General features: G+C 36.4%; 1 protein-coding gene across 1 annotated transcript; it reads right to left on the bottom strand.

The window, feature by feature from the left end:
- Positions 1 to 86: 86 nt before the first annotated feature.
- On the bottom strand, positions 87 to 27791 carry YIPF4 (Yip1 domain family member 4). The gene is made up of 6 exons (XM_032410254.1): positions 27489 to 27791; positions 14392 to 14545; positions 12965 to 13136; positions 10155 to 10232; positions 5584 to 5697; positions 87 to 2562 (listed from the first exon to the last, which is right to left on the bottom strand). The coding sequence occupies exons 1-6, from the start codon at positions 27565 to 27567 to the stop codon at positions 2425 to 2427; spliced, it is 735 nt and encodes a 244-aa protein (XP_032266145.1). The 5' UTR covers positions 27568 to 27791; the 3' UTR covers positions 87 to 2424.
- Positions 27792 to 27936: the final 145 nt, after the last annotated feature.

Below are 27936 nucleotides of genomic sequence, written 5' to 3'. Positions count from 1 at the left end.
CTTTAGAAATAAGCAAGTTTAATAATGGTTCATAAAACTTTACAAATATTCCTAACTTGTTTATTAATACAATGATAATTATTTAGATTTTTAATCAAAATTTCAATTATTTTACAATTTGAAACAGAAGTAAATATTTCTCATAATTTTCCTTTTGAGGATTAACATTCATCATGATTGCTACAACTGATAACACTTAAAACACACACACACACACACACACACACACAACTAGAAAAGACTATCTGGCTAGTTCTGTCTTAAAAATACTACTGAACTAATAATTAGGTTGGAATCATGATTTAAAATCAGTATGACTTAGAAAATATTATTATATAAAAATTCAAGGAAAGGACATTGTCATGGTCAGCTTATCGTTAGCAGTACTGTGTCTTGTACAAATTTACAAATTGTTTCCAAACTGACAATCTGTTTTAACTATTTTGCTCATTAGCACTTGAAGATGTTGGCTGAACATGAAACATTATAAACTGTATCTATATAGACCCTAAATAGGGTAGGTCTCATGATTAAATGCTAATATTTTTAAATGTCTTTTTAGAACACAAATACCTTATTTTACATTATTAGGTAATAAACATGATCCACATACATAAACTTTTCACTCACATCTTATAGAAATGATAACTTAAAAAAATTAAACCATTTTTTGATAGAATGGGTCCCAAAATGCTTTGACTTATTGCTTAGTAAAATACTACCCCCTGGTACCAAATCCCCAGCTTCTTAGGGAAGATTCCAGGGTCAACACTATGAACATCAACTATAATAATCCACTATAAGAAAGTACTGACCTCAGAAATTTCTTAGTGTGACAAATGTTTATTTTACAGTTGCTGCTTCTGTAGTTACTGATCCTTCTTCACAATTTCATATTATTTTAGGTTCTCAAAATTCTATCCCTCCGGTGCTTCTGTTGCCCTAAGCTTATTTAAAAAAATTAGTATATGTAATTTTCACATTATTCTGCCTCAAAGATAGCTTCATACTTTTCCTGCAGCTTAAAATAAGTTTTTTTTTTTTTTTTTGGCGGGAGAGAGGGGTGAAAGGAGGAGATGGGCTTGGTACTTTGCTAATTTGAAGACTTGCTTCAGAATTGCTGGATATTTCCTGACACATTGGTTGCTAAAGGAATACATACTAAGAGATGGCCATGGCCATGTTAGCACACTGAGGATAGCAGTTAACTCTTCCAGCTGAGACCAGAAAGGATAATATAATAATTTGCTAATAGTTATCAGGCATTTGCTATTTTATGGACATAAATAAAATATTTTATCTACTTTACAAAGTAATATTAACTAAAGTACACCTAGAGTCTATGAAATAATTTGCAACAAAAATTTTACTAGTTAAAATTTCTTAGGGCTTAGCAAATAATGTACATTTGTTAAAGAGTACCTGATACTTGTTAGTAATACAGGACAAGGTGTTATAAAACAAAACACACAGCTGGGAAGCATTTTATTTTTTTCTACTTCATTTAACATTGTTCAGGACCACAAGATTTTAAAGGTCTCTTTTCGGCAACTTTTATGACTTAGGAGTACCACTTAAAAATATTTACTGATGCTATAAATATTACTATTTTTTCTACATATTAACAATGATAATAATGCCATATCCACTATACCTCTGTTCCTTTGGTCAGAAAGATAAACAGAAACTGAAATCAGATATTTAGGCATTCAAAAAAGATTTTTCAGAGCACACCCAAGCAAACCTACATCAGTAACTGTTAAAATTAGTTTTAGTTGGACTTCTTAATAAGGACATACTGAAGCACGTATGAGACTTTTTAAATTATACACAATTTAAAAAAACAAATTTGAATTGATAAATAAAAAAATTAATGGCCAAATTAAAGAATGGTTAAGCATGAGATTTAAAATATCTTAACTTTTAGGCTATTCAGAAATATATTTTGTGAATAATAAGAATTATTTCATAAATATATATGTATAAATATAAATATGTATCTACAGGATCTGTGATGCAGGAGAAAACCTTTTAAAGAAAAAAAATTGCACTTTTAGATTATCAGGATGCTGCCATATTTACCCTTTGAATGAAATATAATTACCGTTCCAGATGCTTTTGGCACAAGTTTTTAGGTGAATATTGACACAATCTTAAAAACACAATGCTTTTATACTTTATTCACTGGAATATGAAGAATCAAACAGAATTTGGAATTCTGACCAAAAAAAAAAAAAAATCCAGATAACTGCAAATGCTTAATTAAATACAAAAAATATGGTTTTAAAAAGACCTCAAACCTGCCTTTACATGTAGAACATGTAAAATTTTATCAGCAACAGGTTTTCTGCAATCACCTCAGCAAGAATTCTCAGACTACACACAAATGTAACACTGTCTTTTTCTACTCATATATGACTTAGATCACACCCCAGTATATAAGGACAAAAAATAAATGTATAGTAAAAAGATTGGATAAATCAGGAGAGGCTTTTTGGTCTTGAATTCTTCACCCACTAACAATGAAGCAGCACTGTAGGCAGCCCAAAACACACCAAACAGCTTTAAAAAACAAACAAAAAAGACAAAAGGCAGTATATTAGCAATTCAATTAACATTTTGGGCATCAGAGAGTAAAGTCACATTTACGGTATTTTCTTAAAACAACCCTGACAACCAACTGTGATAAATAGTAAAACTTACTGAGAATGTTTAAAATTATTAAGAATGTTTGTCCTTGCTATGTTCCTTGTCTTATGCAAATGAAATCTTTTGTTATCAAACTTGTTTCATCATAGGAATCACTTGGGGTGCCTATTAAAAAGAGCATCCTAAGGGGTGCCTGGCTGGCTCACTTGGTGGAGCATGAGACTCTTGATCTCAGGGTTGTGAGTTCGAGCCCCACATTGGGTGTGGAGATCACTTAAAAATAAAATCTTAAAAAAAAAAAAAAGAATCCTGGGATTCACTCTAGCTCTGCTGAATCAAAATCACTAAGGGAAGGGTCTTAATATCAGTCTTTTTAACAGTGTCCCTGGTGATTTAAGATAAGGCAGCTTTTGGCCAACTGCTTCAAGAAATTTGGTTGCTGAAAGAAAAATGAACTGATTATTACAAAGTTAACCTTTTCCTGTTTCTTCTTCTAAGAAGTAGGAAAACAGACTAAGTGAAAATTTTACACAATGTTTATTAAGTATAACAGCATTTTCCCAGGAATAGGTAAAAGTATAGAGTTAAATAAAAAGGAGGAAAAAAATAACATTTTGGTCAAGAGTTTAAATAAAATGTACCATGGTTTTCTGATTATACACATACCTAATGTTAAATTATTTCCACCAGAAATTTATATAGTACTTATTAAAGTAGTCACTAAGGCGTTTTATAGACTAAAATGAAAGGAAGAACTTCAAGGGTAGAAATCAGGGAAACTATGATAGAAAAAGACATGGCACAGGGCAGGATTTCTCAGCCTCGCCCTACTGACATTTTGGGGCTGGATAATTGTTGTTGGAAGCTGTCCTGTGCATTGTAGGATTTGTGGTAGTATCCCTGGCCTCTACCCACCACATACTACTAGTAAGATTCCACTCCTAACTCATTTGTGACACCCAAAAATGTCTCCAGACATGGCCAAATATCCTTGGGAGGCAAAACTGCCCTTGAGAACCACTGGTAGAGAGGTCAAAAATAAATATTGGCAGACTGAAAATGTATTTGAGATGGTCCAATTTTCTATTGTGTTTTTTAAATTAAAACAAAAAAACTATAAAATATTTTAAACTTTCAGGAAAGTATAGGGAAATATATATATAAGATGATGATCAAATTGCCTTTGTATGTCAAACATTTTTTGTTATAAATAAATGGTTAAAGATTAGTAAGAGTTATAGAGATTTAATGTTAAAAAATAGTGCTGGTAGATTAATCTGTATTCTAATGCTAGATTTAAATGACAAGAGTTTTGCAACATATTTCTCAAAAAATCTTGGACTGAAACAAATATACAATAGCTCACTATAAAAAGAAGATTAAACAACTAGGAAAAAATTTTGGCAAAGAAAAATCTGAAGTTTAAAACAATCATATCCTAAATTTTTAACGATATAAAAGACTTTGCTACTTTGTAATAATACGTTCATAAGTTGCATAAAGAATATTAAAGACCAACTTTTAGCTGAACTCAATTATTAAGTGACCAGAGGACACACAGTTTTATCAATTTTGGGAGTAGTCTCAGAAGTATTCAAACAGACTTTAATCCAAGTTAAAACAACACATGAACAGGAAGGATCCCAAATGATTCAGTAAAATGGTATGTTCACTAAAGCTAGATAATTAAATGCCAGCAATGGGGCTAGCTTCTGCACTGCAAGACTTGTAAGCTAAGTGCTAATAATGCCAATCAAAAAAAAAAAAAAATTAAGATTAGAATGGAGAGAAAAGAATGATATTCTACTTGGTCTCTAGAATGTTCATGCAGTTCTAACATACAAAGATGTTCTCAAAATATCCTTTCATAACATTTTTAATGACAACAGCTACCGCTTGAGTGCCTACTCTGTACCAAGCATATATCCTTTACCATCCAGATAACAGACCCTAAAAATTAGTTGTCAAGACTCCCAGTTTGCAGAGGAGGGTAAGAGAAGATATCCCCCAAGGGAGGCAGTAGGTAAGTGGAAGAACCAGAATTTGAATTTAGAACTGAATGGTTCCAAAATCCACACTTTTTAATACCCAGTGCTTATATGTCAGTATTAGCCTGTAGTTACTCAATTCTAAAAGGAATCATTTCTTTTATATTTAAATTAGTAATCAACTTTGAATAAAACCATATGTCATAAAAAATTAAGTGGCTCTACTTAAAAACAAATACTTTAATGTGAAGGCTACATAATGGCAGTTCTGAAAGTGGTAGCCTTAAGAAGTTCTATAATTTTTCATAAAAAAATTACATTCATTGTATAATATACATACATACGCTAAAGCAGTCATTTATTTCTGAGAGTTGTTCAAAACTAATAAATACCAAAATTTAAGTTATTTTACTACTTATTAATACTTAATATTATCATTAAATATTTAATATGGGTCTATATGTTAATGTATTAAATTTAACACAGCATAAAGAAATCCTGATCTCTACAATACAGAAAAGCCAATTTATTACAACCATGTCTATCATATTTGATAAGGCAGTTATTATTCAAATAGGAGTAAGTTATTAAATAAATGTCCAGTAAAATTTTAAATAAATATTTTCCACAAAATCTAAGTCACATGAAGTTGTATTATAAACACAGAGAAGAAAAATTCATCATTAAAAAAATTATCTGAGTGTAGTATCCTGTAGCCTTATTTGCTCTTTGTTCTTTACTCACCCCTATACATACATTATAATTTTTGGCAATCAAAATGGGAAAATAAAAGATATACAATTGGTAAAATCAGTGAGTGAGATCACTATTCCAAAACCTTTAAAAATGTTTGATTGTTACAGATTACAATCTTCTTAGGCAGATAACCAGTATACTTTTGTTCCTGGAAAACAGTTAATTACTTTTTATAATATACACTACTTACTTTTATAAGTGTAGATACCACTTCAAATGATCCAACCACCAAAAGTATAGGGGCTATTACAATGAGAGGAAGTAGTGAATATCCTATAACTCCAAGAACTTGGCCATATGCAACCTGTGAATTTTAAAGTTTTAAATAAATATCACAGATATCAAGATAATTATTTTAATCACTACTGAACATCACATATTCTTGGTTGTACTTACATAAATATGACAAGAAGAAATCAAGTATCCTATGCTTTATATTTCAAATTATCATGTTATCTGCTTTGTTCCTGGACAGTCTCATCAACCCACCATAGTTTCAATTATCATCAACTTTCGGATGATACCCAAAATCTACATTTCCCGCCCTCTCTCCCTTTTGAGACCTATATATATATTCAGTTACCTTCACTATACCTACAGTATATTCTCTTACTACTTCCCTTAAAGTTGTAGAAGGATTATTTAAAGGGACCACAACCATCTTATTCAAACAAAAAATTCAAGGTCTAAAGAAGCTATGTGTGACAAATGCAGACTAAAAGGGAAGGGAGGTCAGGCAGGAGAGACTGAAGGAAAAAATATTTAGTGACTACCGTGTGCCAAGCCCTGTGACAGATCAAGACAGATCAAATGCAGCAACAATCCTATGAAGTAGGTATTACTGCCTTCCATTATGAAGAAACTGAATTTTAGAGAGACTTTGTTCAGGAAAGCAAAACTGGTAGGAGAAAGAGTTCAAATTAAGATCTAGATCTCTCTCCTTTTTTTTAAAGATTTTATTTATTTGAGAAAGAGAGGGAGAGAGCATGTGCACATGCACAATTAGGGGGAGGCGGGTGGAGGGTGTTGGGGGGAGAAGGACAGAGGGAGGGGGAGAAGGAGAAGCAGACTCCCTGCTGAGTGTGGAGCCTGCCAGGATCCTGAGATCAAGACCTGAGCCAAAGTCAGACGCTTAACTGACTGAGCCACCCAGGCGCCCCTAAGATCTAAGTCTCTTAACTCTTATATCAACAGTCCTAAATTACCAAGACATTTAGCGATACCTATTTTCATATAAATATTACACAGGGTTGTGTCAAAGATATAACAAATAATATGTGAACAAATGTAATTTTATGTCTCCATTAGAATTATTTTAAATTTTTATATGCAGATATATGCAGAGTGAAAAAGTTTCATAGATAAATGTTATTCTAAATTTATTCAACAGTTTTTAGGTTAAGATGATGGACTGAACACATTATCTAATATCATTCCCTCCTGAAACTATACTGAAAGGGAAGGGGGGAAAAACCCTCTTTATTTATTTGTTTGTTTGTTTGTTTGTTTGCGGGGGTGGGGGGGGTCCATGCTGAGCAGGGAGACTGATGTGGGGCTTGGTCTCAATTGGAGCGAAATCAAGAGTTGGACGCTCAAGAAACTGCACCAGTCAGGCACCCCCCAAAACTTTTTTTTTTTTAAAGAGGCATAAACAATGGAAACAAAACCATAAAATAATCATGGGATTTGAAAACATTGTATACACCTGGGAGAAACAAGTAACAGAAAAATTCATAGAGGCCATATAGGTTGGTCACTGTATAAGGAGAACTGGTTCCTAACTGATACATTAAAAATGTATAAACCTGAAGGCACACCTCAGCACTCACCACAAGAAGTGATAACTAAAGGCTCACTGGGCTATGGATGAAACCCCTGAGCACTCTCAGAATATAGATAATGCAGATCGCGTTCATTCTCATTGCTCATATACCTTAGACTATTCATGATAATGTAAGCCCCAAAGTATGTATGAAATCATGAATAAAATGGAAAAAAAATAACACCATCAAAAGGACCAGGAACAAAAGTCTGATCCTAAACTCTAATAAATCAGACACATGAAATAAAGAGAATGAGTATAATGAAAGAAAAGCCATTTATAAGAATCAAAGTGTTACTCTGTATAAGGTAACTGCATTGCTTTGGAGAAAATAGTTTGATGAAAGCTATTTCCTCATCTTTTATAGTAATTTTCAGTTGCGACACTTTATGAATGATGGTATTTTCATACCATTCTTTGCATTTTTCCTGGTGTATAATTATATATTCTATATCACAAAATAAAATTATGTGTTTTATTATATTAATAAATGACATAATTTTCTTTTAAAAAGAGGCTTAAACAGAAGAACAGAAGATGGGACAACAACACATAATTTTGGAAGTTGGAAAGCAGATGAACGAGAGCTAAGTAACAGACTTGGCAGATCTTTCTACCAAATATGAGAAAAGGGTTCAAAGTCTCTGCATTTAGCAATCAATGTTCACAGAGTCAGCACCCACAAGGTAACTCTGCCTGGCAACCCTCTGCTCTACTCTCTTCACAGAATAAACTGCTAGGGGAAAAAAAAAAAAAAACCCACTAGAATTCCTAGGTTTAGAGTAATTCACAATTTACAGTAATTCACAAAGTCTTTTTAATGGGGCAGCAGTTCTGAAGGTGTGGTTCATGGCCACCGAGCGTCCCAGAGACTCTTCCAGAAGAGTGGAAGGTCAAAACTATTTTCTATAAAAATAATAAAACATTATTTGCCTTTTCTCGTTGGGTTCATATTGGTACTAACAGGGAAAAACAACAGTGGGTAAAATGTACTACTTTACTTTTCAAGGTGGCACAAACTATACTAGTAGTTTCTGTACTCTTCACTACTACACAATCACAGAAAAAGAAGAAAAAAAGCTAGTTTCACTTAAGAATGTCCTTAATGAAACAGTTAAAATGATTAACTTTATTAAATCTCAACTTTTGAGTATGTCTTTTTAATATTCTGTACAACAAATGTGAAGTACATAGAAAACATTTCTTTTTTTTTTACGATTTTATTTATTTGTCAGAGAGAGAGCACAAGCAGGGGGAGCAGTAGGCAGAGAGAGAAGCTCCTCAGCAAGGAGCCTGACACGGGACTCGATTCCAGGACCCCGGGATCATGACCTGAGCCAAAGGCAGACGCTCAACTGACTGAGCCACTCAGGCGTTCCTATAGAAAGCATTTCCGTTGTATTCTGGTTCAATGGTTATCCCAAGGAAAAGCACTTATAAAACTGTTTGAGTGAAGAGTTTAATTAGATGTGTTTACCATGGAACACCATTTTTACTTGAAAGAACAAATGAAAGACAAACTATGGTTATTCAGAGTTGGGTATCTGTAAGCATGTTCTTTTTTTTAAGATTTTAAAATAAAATCTTTAAAAAAAGTAAATAAATAAACTTTAGTCTGATCTACTTAAAGATGGGTGGTGATATTAATGAATGAGATTTTCTGATACTGTACAGTAAGACGTATCAACATTTGAAAGATTTACACAAAACTCAATGAACTAGTGTTTTCCAAATGACCATGCATGGGTAAAAAGATCCACCCAAAGTAAATTTTAATGAAACAGAGTGTGAAAAGTTCATTAATATTGTTTGAGATTCCTTACTACAACAAACCTTTAAGAAACTATTACTTGTTGAATGTAGGTGTAGTTTCAGAGAAGAATATCCACAATCATCTTAAAAAACTATTAAAATACTCTTCCTCCCGGGCACCTGGGTGGCTCTGTCAATTAAGTGTCTACTTTTGGCTCAGGTCATGATCACAGGGTGCTGGAATTGAGACCAGATGGGCTCAGCGGGGAGTCTGCTTCTTCCTCTACTCCTCCCCCTGCTTGTGTGCGTGCGCTCTGTCTCTCAAATAAATAAATAAAATCTTAAAAAAAAAACTCTTCCTTTTCCAATTACATAGGCTTAAGGCTGCCTTTTTCTCATATACTTTAACCAAAACAATGTATCATAACAGAGTGAATGCAGAAAGCAGATATTAGAAACCAGCTTCCACTAAGCCAGACATTAAAGCTACTTGCAAAAATGTAAAACAATGCCACTCTCACCACTTTGTTTTGAAAAAGTTGTTTTCTTTAAAATGTATTATTTACAGGGCACCTGGTGGCACAGTCAGTTAAGCGTCCGACTCTTGGTTTTGGCTCAGGTTGTCAGATCAAGCTCGTATTGGCTTGATCTCTGCACTGAGTGCAGAGCCTGCTTAAGATTCTAGATTTCCCTCTCCCTCTGCCCCTCCCCATCACACTCTCTCTCTCAAATAAATAAGTAAATAAATCTTAAAAAAAAAAGTATTACTTATGTTAAAATATATTTGGTTTTATCTTTAAATGAATAAATATATATTTAAAATTTTTATTTTAATTTCAAATATGATTACGTATTGATAAATAAAACCCACACAAAGAAATCTCCTTGGGGATCTGAGATCAAAAGTTTGAAAACTGCTATACTAGAAAATAAATTATATGCTTCCCTAAAAACCTTTAAATTACTTATGAGTGGTATGGGATCTTTTCTTTCTTCTTCCTTCCTTGTAATGTTTATTGAGTATGCACAATACTAGTATGTTATCATCTTAGGGGAAGTAGTATAACTTAAAAGCAATTCTGGGACAAGAAACAGTTATGATGAATATAGCTATTGATAATATCTACAATACCAAAAATAAAGTTTATGATAAGAAACAAAGGCTATTTTCACAATTAACTACTTACTTCTCCACCAAGAACTCTGGCCAGTAAGAAAATTGTTAGGGAACCAAATATCCAAATGGTTATAATCCATGAGACCACCTTAAGGGAAAAAAAAATTCATGCAGTTAATATCTTTGTACCAAATAAGCTGATAATTTCCCTGAAGTCAATTCTCTGCTAATATAAGATAGTTTGGTATATCCAATTTCAGGTTATAGTTTGAGTTCCCAGTATCTTTCCAAAACCTAGTAAGAATGCAATGTGTTAATACAATTTTACATCCAAAATGAAAATTTAGCAATGATCAATTCCTAAGGAAATCTCAGTATTTCAAGATCTATGATCAAATATTACTGTAAAAAAAGAACAAAGTATTTACTTCCAAACCTCTGGTTTACAACATCATGAAAGGAAAATTCATCCCTGAAAGAAGGTATAGGTCTTCTTCCGAGGTCTTTAAAATTTACATTAATTACATATGTATCTAAGTGATAGAATATGGGAGATGTTTCAGACAATTTTAACTCCTAAGACTTAGTGTGATAATGATATATGCCTCTGTTTCCAAGTTTTGTCTGCTTGGAGGGCCTAGAAATAATAAAGCCCCAATAGCAAAATAAGCATACTTATTGCCCAGATCCTAGTTTCTAAATATCATTCGCTGATAAAAGGAACTAGGATTCTTTTGATAAATAATTGATTCCAGGGTTGGGGCAGGGAAGATAAAAGATGAGCCCAGAACACTGTGGAGTTAGAAGGAAAGGAAATGCTCAAAAAACTAATGGGAAGATGTCGAAAGGACACAGAAGCTAACCTGATGGAATTCCCAGTGGCTAAAGCTGGAATAATCTCAGCAAGAAAATAAATGATGACAGCACTGGGTTATAATCCAGAAAGTAAAATAAATATTCATGATTCCATACTGACATAAATAAATAAAACAATAATTAAGCAATGGCAAAGAATGGATAGCTGTTCCATAGAGAATACCAATCAATACATGTGGAAGGAATAAGGAAAACAGAAAACCACCATTCAGTAAACATTATAGTAATAACTATTGAACTCGAGATCCACCAACAGTGAGCTAAAGTTTGATGAGAAACACAATGTCTGCATAAAGTATCTCCATAAGATATTTATTTATTAATTAAAAAGGGAAAAATAGCAACTTTATAGTGGAGGAATTGGGAAGATACCACCTCAGCACCAGTAAAAGATATATCAATATCACATACTCCTTGATAGTATACTGAGGTGGACACAAAATAGTATCATTGCCAAAAATTCATGACCCCAATCTAGTCATAGAAAACATCAAGTAAAACCAAACTGAGCGACGTTCTATGGAGGTAGTAATCTGTTTTTAGCCTTACAACCCTTTGTTCAAATCAAAGATTACACAAAATAGATAAAGTTAGAGATGCTCTAGATGAAGGATTAGTGGTGAGTAGTAGACCAGAATCCCCATTTAACTTCAATTCATCTCATATTTACAAGAGAATACCTGATATAAACTACTGATCTAAGGTAAATATTAATAAGACTAGTGTTATATTACCTTAAGGATCTTGCTATTGGGAGTTTATTCTGGATTATCCAAATGAGCACTAAATGTAATCACAACGGTCCTTAAAAAAAGGAAGCAGAGGGAGTTCTGACTACAGTGGAGAAGAAGGTAATGTGACCATGGTAACAGAGGTCGTAGTAATGCCGCCAGAAACCATGGAATGCTGACAGCCTCTAGAAGTGGGTAGAGGCGATCAATAGAATCTGTGCTGGAGCCTACAGAGGAACCAGCCCTGCTGACATTTTGATCTTAGCTCCTTCAAGCTCATTTTGAGTTTCTGACTTTCATAACTGTAAAAGAATAAATTTTCACTGTTTTAAGTCACAAAACTTGTGGAAATTTGTTACAGAAGCAACAAGAAATGAATTCATTTCCAAATCATTCAGTGATAGTTATTTTTTACTTCCCTAAACTAGGGATTAAGGAGTAATGTGTGTATGTTGTGTTTTGATAATAAAGATAAAGCCCCTGAGAGAAGAACAAAGTATTACATAAAAACAAATTCTGATGGAATCCTTGTCATTATTTATTAAAATATTTATTTACTATTATTTTTTAAAGTAAGCTCTAGGCCCAACGTGGGGCTCGAACTCACAATGCCGTAACCAAGAGTCACGTGCTCCACTGACCGAGCCAGCGAGGAGCCCCTAAAATATTTATTTTAAAAATGAATAAAAGGTAAGAACATGTTATGAGTATTGTGTTTCAAACTCTTCATCCCTTTAGGGAAATCATAAAGGGCAAGGGCAGCCCTTTTGGTCACTTCTAGTCACTGGTCACTTCCACTCAGCCGAGAGTAGTCCCTGTTTACTCTGTTTACTCCAGTTGCAATACCGTTATAAATACTTTCTATGTGAATGATGATGTAAAAGTTTGGAAAGCATTAAAGTACTCCCCACTTATTCAATTAAAAAGAGCTCCAGGGGCACCTGGGTGGCTCAGTCATTAAGTGACTGCCTTTGGCTCAGGTCATGATCCCAGGATCCTGGGATCGAGCCCCGCATCGGGCTCCCTGCTCCACGGGAAGCCTGCTTCTCCCTCCCCCACTCCCCCTGCTTGTGTTCCCTCTCTGTGTCTCTCTCTGTCAAATAAATAAATAAAATCTTCAAAAAAAAAAAGTTCTAGAGATGAACAAGTTAGAAATAATGGGTAAAAGTAAAGCATTTCTTAAACATATGTAGCATTACAGTTAATGTTTGGCTCTTTTTAATTTTAAAACTCTTAAAATATTTCAAATTTGTGTAAAGTAACATATACTTACCCTAAACTGTCCATATAATGATATCATGGAAAAGAAAAGAACAACAGCCAGAGGACCCCAAAAGTCAGGATTGTCCCTCACCACTTGTCTATTAAAACCAAGTGATGGCATTGGCATCAAAACACACCGGATTTTGTAGTAAATATCCTTTAGATCGATATCCAATTCCTCCCTATAATATAAAATAAAAATTCTTAAAAAGCATACATTTCTGAATACTGAAACAGCTGCAATAAAATTTAAGAAAAGTTTAAATATGACTGTGCCATCTCCATTGGTCAACAAAGCATTGCATTTGAAGTACAGTATTTCACTGATTCCATGGTATTTTCAACATTTTAACCTCTCTAAAATCAGGATGCTTGTCACAACTGCTGGTGTCTTATCTTGTCAGCCAGAAGTGAAGTCAACTGCTTCCAATATCTGCCTTTCCATTTTCCAGTCTCCTGGAGGCACTACTACTTTGGGACAACTTTAAATAAAGTCCTCTGCTTGAGCCCTTCTTGACCATACTGATAATTCAGACTGCAATCCTATAGGAGAACTGGTATGGGGTTTCCATTCTCCAATTTTTCTTCCAACACCCCACCCACTGGCAAATTGAGACAAGCAAACATCCTTGCTGTCTCTTTTTGTATGGTGGGTTATTTCTCATTTATCCTTACACGAAGGAGACAGCCCTTTGATGTCTTAGCTTTATGCTGCCTTACATACTGTTTCCTCCTTATTGATAAACATAAAATAACTGCATCTTATAATTCACTGTTTTAAATTTGATGAAATATGGTATATTAAGAAACATTTTAGCCCTTAATCTACCAATAATTACCACAGAGATTAACCTGATAATGTCTTGATTTTACAGAGCTATAGGTTCTTTCCCAAGTTGTTAAATTCTTTACTTTTTTTCCCCAAATGATGATCACTCAAAAAATTTCAAGTACTATGAAGAAAATGAAAGACTCCCTATAGTCCCGCCAGCAGTAGCTCTAGAATTTCTATATGAGAGAGATTTTGGAGTGCTAATCTTTTTGGAAGTTTTAATTTGCCTTAAACTTAATTTCTACAACAAGCACTCTGCTTTTTCACTTAGACTGAATGTTTACTTGAGATAGTTATAGGCCCAAGTAAGCCCTAACAGTCTGGAACGTGTGTGCGTGTGCGTGTGTGTGTGTGTGTGTCTGAGCAAGTGCAAATGAGAGAGGTAAACAGAATTATGATTCTTTCAATTTTTGCCATTCAAAAGGCTAAAAATATTCTCTCATTATTTTAATTTTTCTAATTACTAGTAAAATTGAAAAATACCTAGAAGTTTAACCAAAAAGGTTAAGATCTGCCATACTTGTCTTTAAATAACATGAAAGAATATAATCATCTCATAGACTAGTTCTAAAAAACTAAAAATATATATTACTATTTTTACATACAAGAGTGGCTTGTTATCTTCAGGATCATCATCTTCAACTTCCAAAAGCCAGCCATATCCTCTTTGTCTCAGAAATGTAGTAGCTGTAGATTCTTTAATAAAATCTCCACCAAGGTTTAATTTGACATCTGGGGATGCTATTGAACCACTGAGATCTTAGGAGAAGAGAGGACAAAACTATAAATCAAGATAAAAATGTGTGGATCTTAACCAACATGAGCATAATATTCAAGTAAAATAATTATCATTTGAAGATCTCTAACTATGAATATCTGCTATTGCATACAATCCTCATATTTTATAGCTGATAAACATCTAAAAGACATCTTTTATTTTACAACAAGAAAATGAAAGATGAGGGAAGTGAAGACATTGAAAAGATTTCAGATAATTAGCTAGACTGGTAAAACAATCTAGACTTACAAAAGCAACTTTATATGGAAGATATATATAAAATATATTACATGATATCACTTTGGATTCCCTTCATTATTACGTACACTATGTGCTTCAGAACAAAGTGACTGTACAAACTCTTTCTAAAGGCATTATACGTGTATATATATAAGCCATTAGATAGAATTTGCTAAAGAAAAACTGCAGATGATTTTTCCCTACATTTTCATGTATTTATTTACACATTCTTTCATTTAAATCACTAAATACCTATGCTAAGTGCTTTGTATACTAATGCTTGGTTCTGGATAAATTTGACTAGTAAGAGTTCCCTGCTATTTCAGCTCTTTTCTTTATATAATTACATCATTCACCTTTAGTTTGGACAAAAATAAAGGTGTTCTGCGGTTTTTGTTTTGTTTTGTTTTTAGGGCAGCTCTAAAAAGAAGTAAAGAGATTCAGTTATCCACATTACAAAATAAATTCCATTCACAGTCTCAACAGTGCCTCAAAGGTTACAGATAGGTATTAAAGAGGGCACGTTCTGCATGGAGCACTGGGTGTTACACACAAACAATGAATCATGGAACACTACATCAAAAACTAATGATGTAATGTATGGTGATTAACATAATAATAAAAAATAGTACAAATGCCACATTTTCTGGTTGAAAAAAAATGGGAATAGTAAAGAACTGAGGTCATACAGGAATTAAGAAAAAAAAAAATCTGTAGGACCAGACAATATGCACTATTAAACAACCATCACTGCTGTTAACTAGAAGCCACATGACTGGAGTGGTAATTTAGAAAATAATCTTGGCAAGGACAAACCAGAACACTCTTTAACACAGACTCTCCTTCCCTGGAGATCATACACAATATAAAGAAGAACTTAATTTGCACATTACTCTAAATTCTAGGTTAGTTTTTGAGAATTGCTATTAAAATTTTGGCTTAAACTTCAATTAATGAGTGGCTCAATTATGAGTCACATCTTATTCTGGTTGTGACAACTCTTGCAATTAATGGTAATAAAGTTTGCATTCTGGGACGCTTGGGTGGCTCAGTCGGTTAAGCGTCTGCCCTCAGCTCGGATCGTGATCCCAGGGTCCTGGGACAGAGCCCCACATCAGGCTCCCTGCTCCGCGGGAAGCCCGCTTCTCCCTCTCCCACTCCCCCTATTTATGTTCCTTCTCTTGCTGTGTCTCTCTGTCAAATAAATAAAGTCTTTAAAAAAAAGTCTGCATTCTGAGGATAAGTCCTAGTTTACCTACTAATACTGCAAATCATTAATGTCTTCTGTCTTCAGTTTCCTATTCAAAATTCTTTCCAGGTTTAACAGTATATGGTTCTAAAAAGTTTTTATAAGGGAGTTGACTCACCTAGAAATAAAATGCAAGTACTTTTGAATTCGCTGTCCTTCCCTATTTAGTTTAAAAATAGTCCCTGTAAATGCTATCATAGAATCTTGGGACTATTCTCTGAAATGACTTTCTGCTTGTTTAAATCTAAGTTGAAAAATAAATAAAAGAGGTGAAATGTAACTAAAATTCCATTTCCAATAGGTACAAAGAGTGCTTTTCTTGATTTGACAAGAGGAAAATTTAGATCAGGAAGTCGTTAGCATGGCAATAACAGTAAAGGCTTTAGAATTATGAGGCAGGAAAGGACCTTAACACCTGTTTCCTGGCCTCTAGAAAGGACTGCACTTAACAGTCCTTAATCTAAACCAAAAAAGGATATATAAATTATAGTGCCAAGAATGCTGTGATAAAGAATTATATGTTTCGCAGTTTGTCATAGCATGGATGCCAGAACCTCAGAAAGGCACCTTTAGTTTGATTTTGTAGTTTTTTTCATTCCATTTACTATAAAGTAGGAAAATATCATGGACATATGCAGGAACGCCAATAGCAGCAGTTTGACACATCCCTTAGTGTCCCCAAGATATAATTAGGTGTGGGTATGAAAAAGCAACAGAAAAGTAAAAAAACTGGTAGTTAGCTTAACATGTTCACAAGAATGTCAGAAAACAAGATTCCAAACTACTCCAGGGGCACAGGTGTCTATGTTAAACCAGAGTTACGAACCAGCTAGCTTGGTTGTCAACCCTAGGATAGGTATTATAAAACATTAATTTTAAATTAATTCTTTCTTGCTATACTATTTATAATATTCTTTTTTTTAAAGATTTTATTTATTTATTTGACAGCTACATAGCGAGAGATGCAACACAAGCAGGGGGAGTGGGAGAGGGAGAAGCAGGCTTCCTGCTAAGCAGAGAGCCCGAATTGGGGCTCGATCCCAGGGCCCCGGGATCATGACCTGAGCCAAAGGCAGATGCTTAACGACTTAGCCACCTAGGCGCCCTTATTTATATTCTTGTCATTTGCTAAGTAAAAACAATGTAAAGATAATAAATATAAGTGGACTTATTTTTTTTTAATATATATTTGGTTTTTTTAAAGGATTTTATTTATTTGAGAGAACGAAAGCGAGAGGTATCACAGAGGCAGAGGGAGAAGCTGACTTGCTGTTGAGCAGAGAGCCCAATGTGAGGCTCGATCCCAAGACCCTGAGGTCATGACCTGAGCTGAAGGCAGACACTTAACCAACTGAGCCACCCAGGTGCCACAATATAAGTGGATTTTTTTTTTAGATTTTTATTTTATTTATTTTACAGAGAGAGAGAGGGAGAGAGCACAAGCAGGGGGAGTGGCAGGCAGAGGGAGAGGGAGAAGCAGGACTTGCTGCTGAGCAGGGACCCGATGCAGAGCTTGATCCCAGGACGCTGGGATCAGGACCTGAGCTGAAGGCGACACTTAACCAACTGAACTACCCAGGCGTCCCTATAAGTGTATTTAAAAGAAAATAATCTTTGAAAAGATCTACTGCAAAAGGAAATCTTAAAAATGTTTCCACTTGTTTGCCTCAGAGTAAGGAAGAATATCAGTAAGTTTCAGGTTTTACTGAAGCCACCTGGAAAAACTGCAGGGTAAGATTTAATAGTAACTTTCTCTTCCTTTAAACTCAAATGTATTACTAGATGAGGGATCTTTTCTGTGAATCCTCTCAGCCTGAGAACTTCACTTGGAAAGATGAGGAAGAACTCGGTCAGTGCTATAGGATACTATACTCAGGATGAGATTTACTGATCTGCTCCTAGTTCTAGTTTTCTGAGAAAGAAGTGTCCTGCAATAAACAATTAACATTTTGTTGATACTTGTTAACTTCTTATATATGTGAAGAAGCTTTTTCTTATTTAATGAGCAACAAGGGCAAGGATAAAAATTCTCATTTCATGTGAAAATGAAATCCATGTGTGCTTAATCTAAAACAGAATTGAGTATTTGTGCAGCAAAACAAAACAAGCACATGTCTCACACTGAAAGGATAAATTCTATTGTTCCATTTTAGAGATAAAAACATTTTAATGTTTGCATAGGACAATGAAAAGAGATCAAGAAGCCAATGGAATAATGATCTTATAATTGCTAGGCTTACATTGGAGTTTGATGTTATTCCGTAAGAAAAAATTTTTTTAAGATTTTATTTATCTGAGAGTGAGTGAGTGAGAACATGAGCAGGGGGAGGGGGAGAGGGAGGGGCAGAGGGAGAAGGAGAAGCAGACCCAAAACCCTGGGATCATGACCCAAGCCGAAGGCAGACGCTTAACCGACTGAGCCACCCATGAATAATAATTTTTATTATTCACCCCATAAGAAAAAATTTTAAAGCCTCATATAAAATTGTGTCTTAGGTTATATTTTTATTCGTACTATTTTGATTTATTGTTTTAGTACCTTTACTATTCAATATTGTCAGTAATTTTTTATATTGTATATATCAATTAAAATCAATTAAATCAGGGTGCCCAGCTGGCTCAGTTGGAGAACATGTGACTCCTGATCTCAGGGTCATGAGTTCTAGCCCCACGCTGGATGTAGAAAAGACTCGAAAAAAAATAAACTTAAAAAAAGTCAATTAAATCTCTTGAGCCTATCTTAGGAAAAATTAAATCTCATCTTGGCATAAATGTTATTTAACAGAAATTTCTTGTTTGTCTTATGAATCTTTTAACTGAACTTTTTATTTTGAAATAATTATAGATTCACAGGAAGTTGCAAAAATAGTACAGAAAGGTTACATGTACCCTTCACCCAGCTTCCTCCAATGGTACCACGTTATATAACCACCAAAACCAGGACACTAACATTGATAGAGTTTGCAGACCTTATTGAGATTTTACCAGTTTTACATGCACTTATTTGTGTGTGTATGTGTATACAATTCTGTGCAATTTTATCACTTTTATAGATTTACATAATGCCTTATGGATTTAAAATTTATGAAAATAGTTTAATTTTTTAAAATGGTAAACCTTGCTTAACTACCTTTCCTCTCCCCAAGAGGCTGCCTAAAAAGTCATTTTCAACTTTCAAACAGGGAAGAAAAGCTACTCTTGCACCCATTATACACCACATATCATACTTCATTAGCCTACTGTATAGAAGATATTTGTGATAATATCTACATGGACATACATATTTTTTTAAAGTAGGCTCTATGCCCAGTGCAGAGTCCAGCACAGGGCTTGAACTCACAACCCTGAGATCAAGACCTGAGCTGAGATCAAGAGTTGGATACTTAACTAACTGAGCCACACAGGCGCCCCTACATGGATATAATTTTTTTAAGAATCAAGTAGGAAATTTTTATAAAAAAACAACAACCTAACAATTCCTTTGTCTACACTACTAACCTGTATTAGAGATAATATCCCTTCTGGGGAGGGAGAAATTCATACCAAGAGTAGGCTAAATGTTTGGCCACCTTAACAGAAAATTATCATTTACTTAAAAGAGCACTGATAATAATTATTGGATTATTATGTCTACAGCTTACTGATTACAATAATGTACTATGAGTTGTAGATACTATCATTTCTATATAGGAGTTTCTTAGTCTGTTCAGGCTGCTATAACAAAAGACCATGGACAGGGTGCCTTATAACAATAGAAATTCATTTCTCACAGTTCTAGAGGCTAGAAGTCTAAGATCAGGGTGCCAGCAGGGTCAGGAAGAGCCCTCTTCTGGCTTACAGATTTTTCCTTGTACCCTATCACAGGAGTAGCGGATAGGAAACTCTGAAGAGTCTTTTTTACAAGAACATTATTCCCGTTTATGAGGGCTCCACCCTTATAACCTAAGTACCTCCCCAAAGCTCCCCACCTCCTAACACCATCACACTGGGCATTAGGATTTCAACATAATGAATTTCGGAGGGGACCCAAACTTCAGACCATAACAGGGAAGAAGACTGAAGAAGGCTGAGCTCAAAAAGCAGTATGTTGAGCCCAGTCCACTTCTATAGACTTATATAATCAATTGTCAGCTTAACATTTCCTTTTAACTATGTCAAAGGCACCTAAAATTCGGGCACCTGGGTGGCTCAGTCAGTTAAGCGACTGCCTTCGGCTTGGGTCATAATCCCAGGGTCCTGGGATCGAGCCCTGCATCAGGCTCCCTGCTCAGCAGGGGGGCCTGCTTCTCCCTTTCCCTCTGCCACGCCCACTGCTTGTGCTCTCCTGCTCTCTCTGTCAAATAAATAAATAAAATCTTAAAAAAAAAAACAACTAAAATTCAATATTCCAAAACTGAATTCTTGATAACTAAGTTCTTCCTCCAGTTTCTTCTTTCAGTGAATGGTACCATTATTCATTCAGCATTATAAACTGGAAGCTTGATTATCCTTGACAATTTCCTTCATTCACATGCTCCCTGCTCCATCCAATCCACCACTAAATTCTGTCACTTACACCTCTAAGTATTTTTTAACCTGTCCACTTTTCTCCATTTCTACCCCCAGCACAAGCTAGAGCAAACTGTATCTCGTGCCTGCATGACTATAAGTCTGCTTTCTCCCTAATCATTCTTGTCTCCTTCCAATCCATTCTCTGAATTGTAGCTAGAAGAATCTTTCTAAAATGCAATTCCTTCACTCTCCTGTTTAAAATCCTTGAGTGGCCTTCCACGGCTTTTTCAGCTCAGGTCCAACAATCTCTATGCACCCCACCTACTTCTCCAGAACAATTTTCTGCACCATCCTCCCATCTGTGCTCTAGCCACACTAGGCCTCTCAAGTTCTTCAAATGAAACTAGGATCCCTTTTACCTGTTATGAATACCAGGCTGTTTTCTCCAACTTCAGATAATTAAATGCCATCCATTCTTCAGTTCTCATACGTACTTGCTTAAGGAAATTTTCCTTGATCTCCCAGACTAGATTAGATTCCTTTCATAGTCCCCTGGACTTTTCCTTCAGAGCATTTATCACTATTTGTAATAACATATTTGTGTGATTATTTGGTTAATGTCTATAAGTTCTATGATGGAAAGAACTAAGTGTTTTTGTTGTAGTTTTGTTTTGAACATATCTCCCCAATACTTATAACAGTGCCTGGCCCATAGTAGGCAAAACCAACAAATGTGTACTGGTTGAATTAATGAATGAATGGAAGGGCAAATAGCTCCATATAGCTTAAATCAATAAGTGACATTAAAGGCTTTTAATAAAGCAAATATACAAAATTAGATTTGTATTTTGGAAACAATCTTAGCTGCACGATGGAAGACTGATTTAAGAGGGGAGAGATCTGAACAGGGAGTATGGTCAGGTGGCTACAGTATAGATGAGAAATGGTATAGACTCAAGGCAGTGTCAGTAGAGAAGGAAGAATAGATTCATTTTATATATATATATATATATATATATATATATATATATAGATTCTGGAGGTGGTATGAAATAATTTGATGACCAACTAAATATTAGAAAGTGAGAGAGAGACTACAGACAAGTTTCTGGCCCTAGGCAAGAGGAACTATATCACAAACATTAAGTCATTTTTACTTTAGTACCTTCCTTTTTTCAATATTGATCAATTAATCTATCAGTTAATATTTAGTTATTTCTTTTTTTTTTTTTTTTTTTATTTATTTATTTGACACAGAGAGAGGCAGCGAGAGAGGGAACACAAGCAAGGGGAGTGTGAGAGGGAGAAACAGGCTTCCCGCTGAGCAGGGAGCCCGATGCGGGGCTCGATCCCAGGACCCTGGGATCATGACCTGAGCCGAAGGCAGACGCTTAACGACTGAGCCACCCAGGCGCCCCAATATTTAGTTATTTCTTTGATGCCCTGAGAGTGATATAAAGAAGTGAGATACTTTAAGTTTAAAATCTAATTGATAGTAATGTATATCCAAACAGAAAAAGGAATAGTTAATATTCCAAGCTGCATCACGGATGAAACTTTAAAACATTACGCTGAGAAAAAGACATCTGACACAAAAAGTCACATATTACCCCACGTATATGAAATGTCCAGAACAGGCAAACCTATAGAGACAGAAAGAAAATTAGTGCTTGCCAGTGGCTGGGAGGCAATGAAGAATGACTAAAAGTAGGTATAGGGTTGCTTTTTTTGGAGTCATGAAATGTTCTAGGGTTAGACAGTGGTGGTGACTGTACAACCCAGGGACAGCCTCCACCAGTATTGTACTTGCACAGTTCTTAAGTGAATGTTCTTCCCCCTTTTCAACTGGAAAACTAATACTTATCCTTCAAAATATATCTCGTCTGTCCCTAAAGACTTCCTTCATCCTTCCTGCAGTTAACCACTTCCTCCTTTGAACCATACTTTTTATATCATTTATTATGTACAATGAAATGTATCTCTCTTATTAGACCATTTCTTGGGGTCAGGGGCTTCTTCATATGCAGACCCTTGTACATGGAGGTACTTAGTCCATCCTATATATAAAACATTATCTATCCTTCAAAGTTTGGCAAAATATCTCCACTAAACCGTCCCTGATCTTACAGCTAGAAAAAATTTCCTCCTCTTCTAATCGTTTATAACATTCTAAATCAGTGCTTCTCAAGCTTTAATATGCATATGAATCACAGCGGGATCTTGTTAAAATGCAAATTATGATTAAGGCAGATTCTCTATTACTAAGTGCCCAGGACATAAACCAGGCAAAGAATTACTTACTTATCTGATACAAAATAAAGTCAAAGGATCCTTGAAGACTTCTATACTACACTTTACATATATATATCATTACATTCTTGCATTTACATACATGCATTTCATTACTGCTTTCGGATATAGTTTTACACTATCGACTTGAATATTCAGCCTGGATTTCACTATTCATTTATTTATTCATTTATTGGCTTAGTCACACATAGCTCATGTTCTTTAAACTTGTACTTATGGAACTTGATTTTATATACATTATCATTTTTTTTTTAAGATTTTATTTATTCATTTGACAGAGAGACAGCCAGAGAGGGAACACAAACAGGGGGAGTGAGAGAGGGAGAAGCAGGCTTCCCGCCGAGCAGGAGAGCCCAATGTGGGGTTCCTTCCACATGACCTGAGCCAAAGGCAGATGTTTAACAGACTGAGCCAGCCACCCAGGTGCCCCTATACACATTATCTTAAATACCTCATAATATTATGTGCGCTTTTCATTTAAAATTTTTTTTTTCATTTTTGGGGCACCTGGGTGGCTCAGCTGGTTGAGCGTCTGCCTTCGCCTCAGGTCATGATCTCAGGGTACTGGGATTAAGCCCCACATCGGGCTCCCTGCTGAGCAGGGAGCCTGCTTTTCCCTCTCCCTCTGCCGCTTCCCTTGCTTGTGCTCTGTCAAATAAAGAAAATCTCTAAAAAAATTTTTTTTTCATTTAAAAAATTTTTTAAGATTTATTTATTTATTTTAGAGAGACAGCAAGCGTGACAGCATGTGCAAGCACACAGCCCAACAATCCCAAGACCCTGAGATCACGATCCGGGCCAAAATCAAAAGTCAGACACAACCAGCTGAGCCACCCAGGCACCCCACTTTTAACATTCTTTTTTCAATAAGTAATCTCTATACCCAACATGGAACTCAAACTCACAACCCCAAGATCAAGAGTTGCATGCTCTATGAACTAAGGCAGTCAGGCGCCCCTGCTTTCCATTTTATAGGTGACAAAACAGAAGATTATAGAAGCTGTGTAACCTGCCTGATATCACATAGCTACTATAAGACTCAGGACTTTAACTGAAGTCTGCTGGCTCTACATCCAGTTAATTTTTTAGTTATACCATCCAAAATGTGCTGTTTTATAGTCCCAAATATCAATGTCATAAGAAATAAAAGCAGAAATCGGGGCACCGGGTGGCTCAGTTGGTTAAGCGACTGCCTTCAGCTCAGGTCATGATCCTGGAGTCCCGGGATCGAGTCCCGCATCGGGCTCCCTGCTCAGCAGGGGGTCTGCTTCTCCCTCTGACCCTCTTCCCGCTCGTGCTCTCTCTCATTCTCTCTCTCTCAAATAAATAAATAAAATCTTAAAAAAAAAAAAAAAAAAAAAGAAAGAAAAGCAGAAATCATTTATTCCTTCAACAATTATTTTGTGATGTTTATATACTGGGTTCTGTGTAAGTGCTGGGGTATAGAAAAGATCAGGAAATTCTCTGTTCCTAAGGGACAGTTAAGCAAGGTTTCACCAAGGAAGGAGCACTCCAGTTCAGTCTTAAGTCTCAACTCCAGGTGAGGAGGAGAAAGGCATTCTAAGCATGAGGACCAGGATACACATAGGTGTGGAGACAAGACACCAAGGCACATTTTAGAACAAAGGATATGTATGTACAAATAGTACAGATAGGTATCATTAAGTGAGACCTGGACAGAATCTAGAAGGAAAATATACACTGAAAACACTCATGGTTAGAGTAAAAGCAGCAAAAGGGAGAGGAAAGAATTTACATGACATGCTTAGGAACCAGAGAAAAGACTTAGAGTTGCAGAGTCAAATTTTCATGGTAGAGAACCATAAAACCTAAGCGTGGAGCCAGTTAATAGTGAAAACTGAGAGCAGCAGCATGCTAACCTGTACCAAGCTCTTAACTCTGCCAGATGTAGTACTAAGTACTCTGCATTTACAAGATATTTAAGCACTTGTGTATTCATTCCCATTTTGTATATGAGAAAACTGAAGATAAGAGGCTAAGTAATTTGGGCAATATCACATAGATGGTAACTGGCAAAGCCAGGATGCAAACCCAGGACTCTTAACACTGTACTTAAGATACACTATTCAATTTGCAAAAATATAAGAATCATCACAATTTCATGGCAATAATTCTGATTAGCTCTTAATTCAGATCCTTCACGTGGAGGTTAATGAACTTCTCTAAGCCTCATTTTCATTATAAAATACAAGAAAAATGATGCTCAGCAGAATTCTTTTTTTTTATTATTTTAAAAAGATTTTATTTATTTGACAGAGAGAGAGACAGCAGGAGTAGGAACACAGGCAGGGGGAGTGGGAGAGGGAGAAGCAGGCTTCCCGCTGAGCAGGGAGCCCAATGCGGGGTTTGATCCCAGGACTGAGCCTCCCAGGGCCCCGCTCAGCAGAATTCTTATAAAGACCAAACAAGCCGTTTACTTAAAATACTCTGTCAATTTAAAAAGTACAATGTCATACACTTGAGGATATTATTATACATATAATCTATCTTTGTCTATACCTCTTCGGATATACAGGGAGTCTGTATTAGAAGCTTCCCTTGCTTGTGCATTTAGAAGCTAAATGGAGAAGTCTGAATAAACCTTATGTCTGTTGGGTTAGGTTTACTTATTCCAGGTTTCTTGGTTTAGTATACAGAATCAATGGGTTAGCTTGTTGTACCATTCTGTTAGGTTTCTAAGGTGTATTTAAGAAAGGTTATTTGGGAAGGGATTGAGGTGGTGGATAAAAAACATATACACATAGATACATGAGTTTGAACAATGATAAGACAAATTTTTTTAAAGTCTGGTAAATTAAAGTTTATATTCCTCCCAAAACACTATGCTACCAAGTTTAGATTAAACAAACTGAAATACTTTGGGTTGCTATAGTTCACCAAATATTCATATTAAGTTTAAAATAAACATATCAGGGGGGCACCTGGGTGGCTCAGTCGTTAAGCGTCTGCCTTCGGCTCAGGTCATGATCCCAGGGTCCTGGGATCGAGCCCCGCATCGGGTTCCCTACTCAGCAGGGATCCTGCTTCTCCGTCTCGCTCTGCCTCTCCCATACGCTTGTTCTCTCTCTCAATAAAATCTTTAAAAAAAAAAAATAATAAAAATAAAAAAAAATAAAATAAACATATCAGGGGAGCCTGAATGGTTCAGTGGGCTAAGCGCCTGCCTTTGGCCCAGGTCATGATCCCAGGGTCCTGGGATCCAGCCCCTCACTGGGCTCCCGGCTCAGTGGGAAGTCTGCTTCTCCCTCTCCCCCTGCTTGTGCGCGCTCGCTCTCTCTCAAATAAATGAAATCTTCTTAAAAAATTTAGAAAAAAGAAGTAAAATAAAAGTATCCGCTATGTTCTCTATGATAAATAAAAATTTTATTTTCCATTTTAAATTATAACCAAAACTGTACTATTTTTTTTTCTTATTTTAAATTTAAATTTTAGGTAGTTAACATACAGTGCAATATTGGTTTTTTTAAACAATGCCACTCAGAAATCAAAACAAGGAAAACAAAACAAAGAAAAGGAAAACAAGCTATACTAACTGATGCACTCTAAAACCAGATTTCTGGGCAAACGCTAGGTTGTTCTTCTCTAGACTGAAATTTCTACAGCTTTAGGCATAATTTATTTTTTAAAAAGATTTTATTTATTTATTTGACAGAGAGAGACACAGTGAGAGAGGGAACACAAGGAGGGGGAGTGGGAGAGGGAGAAGCAGGCTTCCCGCTGAGCAGGGAGCCCGATGCGGGGCTCGATCCCAGGACCCTGGGATCATGACCTGAGCCGAAGGCAGACGCTTAACGACTGAGCCACCCAGGAGCCCCCGGCATAATTTATTTTTTTTATTTTCGGGCAGTAACACCGGTGTACATAGTCTAATGAAAGTAAAATTTGAAACTGACTAGCAGAGAAAGATTCGGGTTACAAAGTGTCTGGTGAGGAACAGAGAAAAGGAAGAAAACAAACTTTCCTGTGATAGAGAAAACGAAAACTCTCTCCGGCAGAACTGCTCCCTCACAACAGGACGAGGAAATAAGTACAAGCCTTTGGGAACAATCCATCTGTATTACAAGAAGTTTCAAACATACTTGGGCCCACTTCTCTGAATATTGAGGTCAAACACTATAAAACAGGAGGAAAACTGGGACGTCCGCAAGAATCAGAGACCATAAAAACAAAACAAAAAACCCCACGAACCCCCGGAGGAAAGTGTGTATTCGCAGTACCGAATCTAATTCCAGCATAGTTATCTATCGATAAATAAAAGAGGAACACAGCTCCCTTACCTTGTTTTCATTCTCTGACACCTACCCTGGCCAATCTAACCACCCCTTTTTTGAGTAACAACAAGTCACTGCACAAGTAAAATCTTACTGTTTCGTGGGCCCACTTGAGGTGCGGGGCGAGCCGGAAGCCAAACGAGTAATTTGGGACGCCCCCCACAGCCCTCCGCCGGCCACTCAGGCCCTCTCGGAAGGCCGGGCAGGCGCAGAGGGCTCCGGTCCCCAGTCAGCTTCCCGCCGGTCCCCACCAGGCCGCAACCGCCTCAGCACGAGAAAGAGCCCGCCGCGTCGGACCCCGCGTCCATCGGGGGGACGGGCCCTCCCGGGGCTCAGCCTCACCTTCCGCGTCTGCCGAAGAGACAAAGGTGAAGTCTCCGTTCGTGGGGGAATACGCCGGGGGCGGGCCCGGCGGCTGCATCTCGCGGCCCCTCTGCGGCTGGGCCTAGGCCCCAAGGCGGCCGCGGCACCGGCCCGCACGCGCGCCTTACGGTGAGGCCCGCGAGCCGGGAGGAGCAGGCTGGGAGCGAGGCCGGAGACGAGCTGCCCCCGAGACTGCCCCACCGAAGTCCTTTAGGTGGCGACCGCCCAAGCACCACGACGCCGGCGCCCTGACAGGACCATAACAGTGACAGCGGCCCTTGGATTGGCTCTTTGTAATCTGCTCTCCCATTGGCTCCCGGGAGAAAGGTTCCGATTGGATCTCCCTGTTGTTGATTCCGGAAGTTGACCCAAGGACGGGAAGTTCACTTCTAATTCTTGGAACCTCTAGGCTTCTCATGACTTCTTG

The sequence above is a fragment of the Phoca vitulina genome, unplaced genomic scaffold (assembly GCF_004348235.1).
Source record: "Phoca vitulina isolate PV1807 unplaced genomic scaffold, GSC_HSeal_1.0 scaffold12, whole genome shotgun sequence".
Taxonomy (NCBI): Eukaryota; Metazoa; Chordata; class Mammalia; order Carnivora; family Phocidae; genus Phoca; species Phoca vitulina.
Note: the sequence above shows the minus strand (reverse complement) of the source record. Positions and strands in the feature narration are given on the sequence as shown.

Coding starts and splice junctions, on each gene's coding strand:
- YIPF4 (XM_032410254.1), bottom strand. CDS start 27,567: ATGCAGCCGCCGGGCCCGCCCCCGGCGTATTCCCCCACGAACGGAGAC. Junction 14,546..27,488: donor CTCTTCGGCAGACGCGGAAG/GTGAGGCTGAGC, acceptor TCTTCTCCTAAG/ATCTCAGTGGTTCAATAGCA. Junction 5,698..10,154: donor CCAGAGTTCTTGGTGGAGAA/GTAAGTAGTTAA, acceptor TAAAATTCACAG/GTTGCATATGGCCAAGTTCT.